Genomic DNA, 9,073 nt, shown 5'->3' on the forward strand with positions numbered 1-9,073 from the left:
AATCCTTAAAGCCGTCCGACTGGTTTGGCAGCCGGGGAAGAAAACTTTTGCTTCTCCTCCTCAGCTTCGTGTCGTATAAAGGAGCAAAGTTCAGTTGACAGCCGCAGCTCTGAAACCAGAAGCATGAGCTCAGCGGTGAGGAAAGGATGTTTAATGCTCACGTGCGCTCTCATTGCCTCTTGCCAAGAGACTAGTCAGTCCTGAGTGGAGAGAGGCTTCCTGCATGGCCTACCCTGGGGGACCTTTTCCTGTCCTCCAGAGCTAGTCTTCACATTGTTTTTTAAGGGACATTTGGATTAAAATGGCAAGGGGGTTCCTTGCTTGTGTTAGTTTTGGGGGCATAAGTGGGCATAAGTGATCCAAGCACTTCTAGAACAGAAAGTGTCTTTAAAATCCCAAGGCAGATCAGGTTCTTTGGGTAGATGTGATATCTTTTATTAAACCAACTAAATAGTTGGAAAAATTGTTCTTTGCAAGCTTTCAGGCACAAACACCCTTTAAAATCCCAGGTTACTCTGCTTGCTTTCTGCATTTCCCAGGACTCTGCCACGGGGGTGAACTATTAGCTCATTTCACTTTTGTCCTCGGTCAGGCCCCGAGCTGTTCCGCTTGCTGGATTGCACGCCCCGGCGCTCCCGAACTGCAAGGGAAATGTCGAAATCCTGAAACTGAAAGTAACAAAATGTTTTCTGTTGCATTAGAGCGCCGCGTTTTGAGCGGCAATGCCCTTGGCGGTGAGCGCACGGCGATGGCTCCTAGCGAGGGAGCCCCGTGCATTCTGCTGCAGCCCGTGTCTGACCACGAGTGAAGCAGCCACCTGTTCCAGCCGGCTCTTGCCAAAGATGTAGTTCCCCATGTCCTTAAAACTGTCCGTGTTTGTCTTGCTGGGGGGAGGAGAGGGAAGGGCATAGAGAAATTCACAGCCCCTGAAGAAAGGGAAGGGGCCTGGCTGCGATGAGCTCAAGAAGCACAAAGGAGCGCCTGTGGGGACGGTGGGGAGCGCACTTCAGGCTTCTGTGGGAACTGGATTGTTCTCTTTGCATTAATTGTGAATAACGATTATTCGCCGGAGCATGGGTTGTAAGCCAGGGCCCTTTGTGCATGATGTAAATATACAGCGTGTCCCGCGCGCAGGATGCTGCATGTCCATGAAATCACTCTCTCGCTTTGCCAAACCCCGTGTCACCGATCAGATGTGCAGACATTGAGACCAGCCCGGCAAAACTTGAGTCTCTGCTTTCCCCGAAACACGCGGCTGGTTTCTCTTGGAGTCGGTCTGGGACGTTTCCAGCTGATTGGGGGTCACTTCTGGTTGCCGGGGCACTGCAGCAGTCTGGGCTCGGAGGATTTAGTGTCCCTCTGGGGGGGCTTTTTAGTGCGATTGCAGGAATCTAGTTTTGTTTCGAATGTCAGAGCTGGGCTCGTTGCCAAGCTCATCCGCCTTCCTTTTTCTTACAGGTGGTTGTTTTGTGTTTTGAAGCGGGCGGTATAAAGAGGATTTCTTTGGGTATCCCCCTGGGTGTGTTGTACATCCCTTCCCCACTGCTATCTCATCCTGTCTGTAATCACACACCTCCTCCCCGCAAGCCACGTTCGCTTGCCTGTGACGTGGTGTGCTACTCCCGTGAAGCGTGCTCTTTCTGGTGTCGGTGCTGTGGTTCTGGTTCCTGGCGTCTGGGCGGAGGATCTCTTTGACGGGGCGGGGAGAAGAGCGCTCTCACAGATGTCTTGGCGTGCTTTGCAGCATCTCCTCTTTCCATTGCTCTATTTCAGGCTCTGGACTTGATGTTGTGGCTGCCTGTTGCAGTCTGTGTCTGCCAGGTCTAAGCTAGCTATGCCCCTGGTAGCTCCCGTGCTGTGGGCCCGTCCAGATCTGTTTGGGGCATCGATCCTTCATACGCACGCGCTTAGAAGGGGAGATGGTTTGTCCTTGGTGGTGCTTTGAAAGGTGTTTTCTGTGCTTCCTCCTTGCGATCTAGTGTTTTGTGCCATCTTCTGCACTGTCCATCTGTATTGCAGGTTGCACTGTGGCTCCTGAAAGGGGCAGGTGTGGGCCAACACCCCATCTAGCAACCACTCTGGATTTAAACCAGACTCGCCCTGACTTAGCATCACTTGCTAAAGAATTAACCTTAAACTGAATTAAAAGCAGCAGAGCAGATTTAAGCTGGCTTAGTTTGAACCTAAACCTGCGGCCTTCCCTACTTTGCAGCCTTTCCAAGAAGGGCTTTCGCTTTGCTTTCCAGAACAGCAGGGGCTGGGCTGGCTCCCATGAATGTTACCTTCCAAACAAGGGTGATCCTAGGCGGGGAGCCTGCACTGGGCTTTTTGGGATTCCCTCCCTGCCTCACTCCCTCCAGGTGACAACGGGGCAGCTTGGTGCAGGTCTGGAAGGCGAGGTAAGGATCCCTTTCCCAGCAAGGGAGCTGCATGCATCTTTGGGACACGAGCGCAGATAATAGCACAGATCCTTGGAGGTTTTCAGGACTTGGCTAGACAAAGCTTTGGCTGGGATGATCTAGTTGGGGCTGGTCCTGCTTAGAGCAGAGGATTGGGGAAGGGGGCGGGAGAGCCCTTCGTGGGAGCTGCGTGGCTGGCTCGAAATACGGTAACCCTACCTTAGAGCAGAGGCCGGCTCTCCGCTCCGGTCCCGTAGCCACAGGACCGATGCCTGTGACTCACCCCCTGTACTGGGCGGGAACACAGGTTATTTGGGGCTGTGATATATAAGTCAGGGATCCTCCAGCCAGAAGTGAATTGCTCTGAACGCTTCAGACTCCCAAACCCTTTGTCATGAGATGAATGAGGGCGGGTCCTGCGATATTATTTTTTTCCCTTCCTTATGACATGGGTTTGGCTGGGGTGGTGACCTGCAGTGAGTCAGCTCTGGGCCTCGCTGGCAGCCCGGGCTATTTCTGTTCAAGTGATGTAATGCGACCAACTCAGAGGTGTGAGCTCACTGTGCCCATCATGTAGGCATCTGTTGGGGCGCAGGCTGGCATCCCAGACAGCCACGGGTGCAGATGCTGCCTCCATGGATGCAATCGGGGGTTGTGCTCAGGAGGTCCAAGTCCACTGAAACCATCTCAGCTTCTGCACCTGGTCTTCCCTCGGTGGGATGGGGGTGAAGCTTTCCCCTTGCAGTAGCCTGGAGGAGCTGGGGACAGAGACTTGATGACAGTTTCTGACTTTACAATGCTAGGACTCGATTTTCCTTCACAGTGTTGTTAACACCGTTCTGCCATAACAGCTGCAGGCAGCTGGAAAGCTGGCGGCAGGAAAGACATGTCCCCAGACCAGAGGAATTCCCCATTTCCTACCCAACAGGAACTTCACATCTGAGTCATTAAACCCAAGGGGTGGGCGTTGCAGTGGCTGTGGCAGAGCCGGTGCTAGTTTTGCAGTAATGACTTAAGTTTAGCAGAGCAGCGGTGCCCGTACTGAACTTCGGGGAGTCTTCCTCTGTCATGTAATGCGTGCTGCGGGCAGACACGTGTGGTCCGGACCCAGGCAGAGCAGAGAACAGCCCAAAACGGTCTTTGGACCTTGGCTGTTAGCTCCCATGCGAAGCGCAGGTCGGGTGGGGTTGATGGCTTGGCCTGAGAGCTTAAAACATCCTGGTGATTGTTTGTCTGTCTTTTGGTTTTCTTTTCTTCGGGTTTTTTTTAAATTTTTTTTTTGGACCAGTTTGATGCCTCTTCAGGAGACAGGTTTTCTTCATAAAAACCCACGTGCCCATTTTTAGATGCCTCAAGCCTCGTAGGGCACAGTTTTAAAAGTAGCAAAGCATCTAAATCCCTTGGGAAGCAGTGAGGGTTGGGCATCCAGTCACCTTCACACCACGGGGGCCGATTGCAGGGGTTGGACTCTGCTAGCAATTCAGCGAAACGCACCTCCTTAAATCTCCTCCAGAGTTTCCACGGCCGTTTATCTGGGCTTCTTGTGATGTAGGGACTGTTATCTGGAACAAAAACAAGACCCTTTGCATTATGCATCTCTTGCTCCCAACAAACCACATTGTAGTCTTGAGTGACACAAGCCGGCCTGAAAAGATAAGCTAATCTCCTTATGAAAAGAATGCAGGCTGGTATTTTATGAATGTTGACGGCCGATCCTTCGGGATGTGTGCCTGTGGCTTCAAAATAAGCCTACGAAAATAAATCGGAGGAGATGATGGATGCACTCCGGGCAAGGCCGAAGTGGGAAATATGGGAAGGCAAAGGAAATGGTATTGTAGCTGTGTTCAGTTTGAACTGGGCACATGGGGAGGGCGAAGGGAAGTGGCCTCCACTTTTCACGAGTGAATGACTGTTTCTAGTGCACACATCTATTAAAACCAATGTGCACGGTGCCTGCCTGGTGGCTAGAGTCGGCCCAAATTCTGCATTTATTTTTTCAGGCTGGGAAGCAGAGGCAGAAGGAGTGGGTGGTTTTATGCAGAGGAAAGCAGAGGTGGAGCTAGCTTGCCCTTTATTGCTCTGGATCCACCACTGTGAGAGTGCTTGGATGCATTGGGTCTGTTCTCCCTGAGGTAAAGGACGGGGCGCTCGCTGGGGCTGTGAAGTTGGGGCCTTTCTGAGGCTAGCTGGCATTTAGTCACCTGGGATTTGGGTTTCAAGGCCTGTCTCTGAATGGCGACCCCCTGCCTGCGAGCAAGCAGGAGTCTGACCAGGTGTGCAAGGGCTGCCATTTGAGGGCTCAGCCTCGGGCAGGTCTGGAGCTGGAGGAGAATGAAACCTAGGTGACTGGAGAGGAGGGAGCGCTTCCCGTAACAGGCGGAGGAGACAGCGGGACAGGCGCGATTGTTATCTGCGCGGCAGGTCAGGGCACGCACCGCTGGAGTGCGTGCCAATGCCTGGCCACACTTCTGCAGCAGCAACTGTGGACGTGGGTGATGCCAGGACACCAGGCCCTTGTGATCGTGCTGTGGATTTGCTCGACCCGCAGTCCCACACCTTGGGTTCGGTCCCAGGCCTGGGTCTGCTGCCCTCCACCCCAGCCCTAGTGCCTGTTGGAGCGCGGAGCCTGCGACAGGCTCCGGCGCCCAGACTGTGCGCTGGCTCTGGACTTGCTCCTGCAGAAACAGCCCCCCTGGTGCTGCAGCCTGGGAGGAGGGGGTCTGCAAGGACATACGGGATCCCTGGGCCATCCTTAGGAGCCCTGCTGCCATGGTCAAGGCCCAGCCCGGTGCAGCTGCCCCGAGGGCTGTGTGGCACGGCTTAGGGGACAGGCAGCAAACCCGATCTGAGGAAGCAGGTGCCGGAGGGGTCTGCTGAGGGGTCCCAGTGGGAGTTCCCCGAGTAGTGTCCAGCCGCCCACCTTGCAGGTAAACACGGCACGCCCTGGGCCCCCGAGGCCGCGGCTGTGATTCAGCTCCAGGTTGCAGCTGGCAGGGGTGGAGATTTACCATGGGTAGCTGCATCATCCTGCTCCTCTTGGGCTGCAGCTATTTTTAGTTCTCCTGCTCTGCTTTTATCCTGCTGTGGGATGGGTGGTGCCCCAGCCAAGTGGGACGTGCCTCGGTGCAGACACGTGGCCTGGGCCCTTGGGTCTGAAGCGGTTGCTATGTTTGCACCTTCCCTGGGAACGCTGCACTCGGGAGCCGGAGGCTCCTGTTACTTTACGGGTGAAGGAGCAGCAGGGAGAGCCTCCGGCGGGGAAAGCCGCCCGGGAACAGGTACCTGGGGGCTTCCCTGCTTCATGCCCTGCGCGGGAGACAAGCTGTTATCACAGCAGCAGCAAGTCCCTGGCTGGCCCGCTAAATCGGGAACCCCTGGGGCAGCTCGGGGAGTCACATGACCAAAAGGGGGCGTGGCTTCCAGCCATATAAGCCTGGGACCTGAGCCGGGAGGGGCAGTCCAGCTTGGGGAGCCGCCGGGGCAAGAGCTCTAGGGCAGGAGAGCTGCAGAGGCTGCCTGGACGACCCCGGGGAAATGCAAGTAGACCTCTGCCGACTGGGGATCGGGCTCCGGAGTGGGGTGCAGGAGCTCTGCCGCAGCGGGGAAATTGTGTTACAGCCACGTGTGCGGGCTAGTGTCCCGCTGTACTCTGGGGGGGACTAAAAAGGGTGGCCTGGAGGTCCCGTTAGCGCCCGAGGGGCACGCGATGGTCTGGAGCTCGGCCAGGTGTCAGACTCAAGGCACAGACAGGGGCTGGGGAGCCCAGCATTGCCCGAGCGGGCAGAGACAGGGCTAGAGAGCCACAGTCCAAAGAGGGGCAGAGCTTGGGGCCGGGGGCCCACGGCCCGAGCAGGGCAGAGATGAAGGGCCCAGAGGACGAGGCAAGGGGTGGGAGCCCAGAAGCCAGGTCTTGGTGGTGGCCCCTGGCTAAAACACCAGCTAGAGTAGAGGGGTGCAAGCCGAGTGGGCCAAACCCCAGCAAGGGAGGAAAGGCCAGAGGTAGCCTGGTGGCTTTGGGGACAAGTGTCCCACCGGGGTGGGGATGCATAACACCGACGAGGCATGGGCACGTGCCTAGGAGAGGTTTGCCTTGGGGCACATGCGGGCCAGGCGGGCGCACCTCATGGGGGTGATCTGCGCAATCGGTGGGGTCGGACAGAGGGGTCCAGGGCTCGCTCTGACCGTGGGCAGCCTCCCTTTTTCAACCAGCTGATACGAGCCAGGCATAGCGGGCAAGAAGCAAGGGAAGGCACCGCAGAGCCAGAGCCGGGCAGGACCCCGGGGCCCAGTCCAGTGGCAGGTGCGTACATCCGCACCCCCTGCACCATCCCCTGGCTGCCTCCTCCGGCTTCGTGCATTGGCTGTCACGTGGAGCCACCGCGCCCCTTACCCCGCGGGGGCCAAGGTCCTGCTGGCAGAGGAGCTGTGCTCCCAGACCGGGGCTGTCCCCGGGCAAAGGGAGACCTCACCCCCTTGCCTCCCTCCGCAACCGTGTCTGTCGCAAGGTGCGCTGGGTCTCCAGGTGTGCTGACTAGGAGAGCCGCCAGCAGTTTTTGGAGGCGGAGAGTGAGTCCTCTGTGCCGTGCAAGGGCCAGATCAGTCGCTGCCCCAAGCCCCGCGGCTGTGTTTTGCTGCTGGGGCCTTGGGGATCGGAAGCTGCTGAGTCCTGGGGTGATGGCAGGGCCTGGCTTTTCCCCGGCAGTGCTCTCTGTGCTCCACTCCCCCTCCGAGAAATGCCTGGCGGCTGTTTCTTAGCGCGCCCTCCAGGACCTGTGCTGCCGGTTGTGATTTATAGGTGCGGCTCTGGGGGTTAACAGGAGCTGGAGCAGAAGGAAGGAGCACTTCTCTGTGACCTGCTCAATATGCAGATGGAGAGAGCTCTCTCCAGCTGGCTTTTGAAATGCAAGGCAGCCCCTGACTCACTTCTTAATCCTTTGCTCACAGCTAATTAGGATGCGGCCCTGTATTTTGCACCCTTCCTTCCCCCGTTGTAAGAGCAGGGTGCATGCGGAGTTGCCCTGGGAGAAGGCAGGGGCTAATCTTTCCTCTCCCCTCCTGGTTGTATGCCTTGATTAAATACAGTGAATCAGAACTCGTGGTAGAGGTGACATCTTTTCTTAGACTAACTAGATTTTTTGCACAAAAAAAAAAAAAAAAAAAATTAATTGCAGTTTAATTTCTAGATCAATATGGCTACAACCTGGATACTTGATTAAATAAAATGTTCGCTAGCCGCCCGGCCCCCCAACTGCGAGCCGTCCTGCACGTTGCATTCGTGGGGGGAACGGAGGGGAAGCTGCTGGGTTTGCATCACCCCGCACCGTCTTGCATGTGGTTTTTGTTAAATATGTCCCCGTCCTGCTCTTGCCTCAGGCCAGGCAGGTCGGGAAGGAGAGGGAGCTGCTGGACGTGGGGTGAGGTCTACCCTTGGCTGGGCGGGCCAGACCTCGCTGCTTGATGTACTATGGGGCTGGTGCGGGGGGTTATGAATTGACACGGCCCTGTGGGTTTTGCAGGGCTGGGGGAAAAGGGCTCCCAGGGCTGTGCTTGTAGGTAGTAGACTCTGGTAGTTAAACCTCAGGCCTTGCTCGTGGGAGGCTGGTACCAAGCACAGCTGTGCTGGCGTGGCCGGTTGCCGCTGCAGGGTTGTGCTGTCCCTGCACAGGCAAAGACCCCTAGTGTAGACGGGGCTCCGTGGTGCTGCCTGGACACGGACAGGCCATGGCCATACTTCCATCTCTGGGAACGGCACTGAGCTGCACACCCGGCCGCTGCATGTGGTTTGCACCTCCACCCGCCTGCCGGCAAACAGTCATGAGTGAAGGTGCATCTTGGCAGGTCTAAATTAGACATGTGGTGGAAGGAGCGGGAAGTTGTGAGCGCTCGCTGCCCCCGGCTGCCTCCCTCCCTGCTTTGCCCAGAGAAGCAGGTGTGGAGACGACTGGGTTTTTGGTTCAAGTGATGCCTGTTTTCATCCAACTTGGCCCGACAGCCTGCACTGGCAGGAAGCAGACGAGACGGACGGGGTTTGGAGGGACCTTTGCTCGGCCTTGGTCTTTGTGACGGGCATGTAGAAATCGGCAGCAATGGACGGTGGGCTGGCCGGAGCAGAGGGGTAATGCCCCCGGCTCAGCCTGGGAGCAAAGTCCCCCTGTGCCAGCACTGGAGAGCACAGACCGCTCCCTGCTCTTTGGACTCCTCCACTCTGGAAGCTTGTACCCGGCCTGCAGTGGTGGTATGAAGTCATACATGCAAGCGGGCACACACACACGGGCACGGACATGCACACGTGTACACATGCACACATACCTGGCCATTCCCGTGACAGTCCGGACCCGGCTGCCGGACTGGCGTAGATGAGTTCTTTGGAGGTGGAAGCTGAGCTCAGCTTTCGTGCAGGGCAGGGACCTCATCCAGACATGCTCGCACACTTCCATCTGTGTGTGTGCACACGTGCATGTGTGTGTGTGAACCCTGCCCAAGCCTCCTTCAGAAGGACCCGGCCTGAGCACCGGCCTGGGAGCCAGGAATCTCCTCCTCGTGGTAGCTCTGAAGAAAATATACGGTGTCACGCCCCCACGCTTCCTCGCCTCTGGGTCTGCGTGTCCCGTCCTGTGTCCGTGCCGGACAGACGTCCGTGCTGGCGCTGGCATCAACTCTTCCTGCTTAGGGAT

The 9,073-nt window shown here is 56.9% G+C and overlaps 2 protein-coding genes across 7 annotated transcripts in view; one reads left to right on the forward strand and one right to left on the reverse strand.

The window, feature by feature from the left end:
• Positions 1-5,456, reverse strand: part of LOC112551844 — an 11,587-nt gene extending 6,131 nt beyond the window's left edge. The window contains exon 1 of the mRNA XM_025215057.1: positions 2,619-5,456. Within this exon, the coding sequence (XP_025070842.1) occupies positions 4,433-5,425 (993 nt within the window). The 5' untranslated portion in view covers positions 5,426-5,456 and the 3' untranslated portion in view covers positions 2,619-4,432. The remainder of the gene's footprint in view (positions 1-2,618) is intronic.
• RHOC (ras homolog family member C) overlaps positions 1-9,073 on the forward strand; it is a 21,819-nt gene that overhangs the window by 8,318 nt on the left and 4,428 nt on the right. Inside the window, exon 1 of one of the 6 annotated variants that reach the window (XM_025215058.1) lies at positions 5,530-5,677. The exons of 3 other annotated variants lie outside the window; for them this stretch is intronic. In XM_025215058.1, coding sequence (XP_025070843.1) covers positions 5,566-5,677 — 112 coding nt within the window. In that variant the 5' untranslated portion in view covers positions 5,530-5,565. Of the gene's footprint in view, positions 1-5,529; positions 5,678-5,849; positions 5,936-6,674; positions 6,700-9,073 lie in introns of those variants that run through there. 2 more of the 6 variants (XM_006033294.3, XM_025215060.1) reach the window with 2 other exon arrangements.

This window comes from Alligator sinensis, unplaced genomic scaffold, assembly GCF_000455745.1.
Source record: "Alligator sinensis unplaced genomic scaffold, ASM45574v1 scaffold1218_1, whole genome shotgun sequence".
NCBI lineage: Eukaryota > Metazoa > Chordata > Crocodylia > Alligatoridae > Alligator > Alligator sinensis.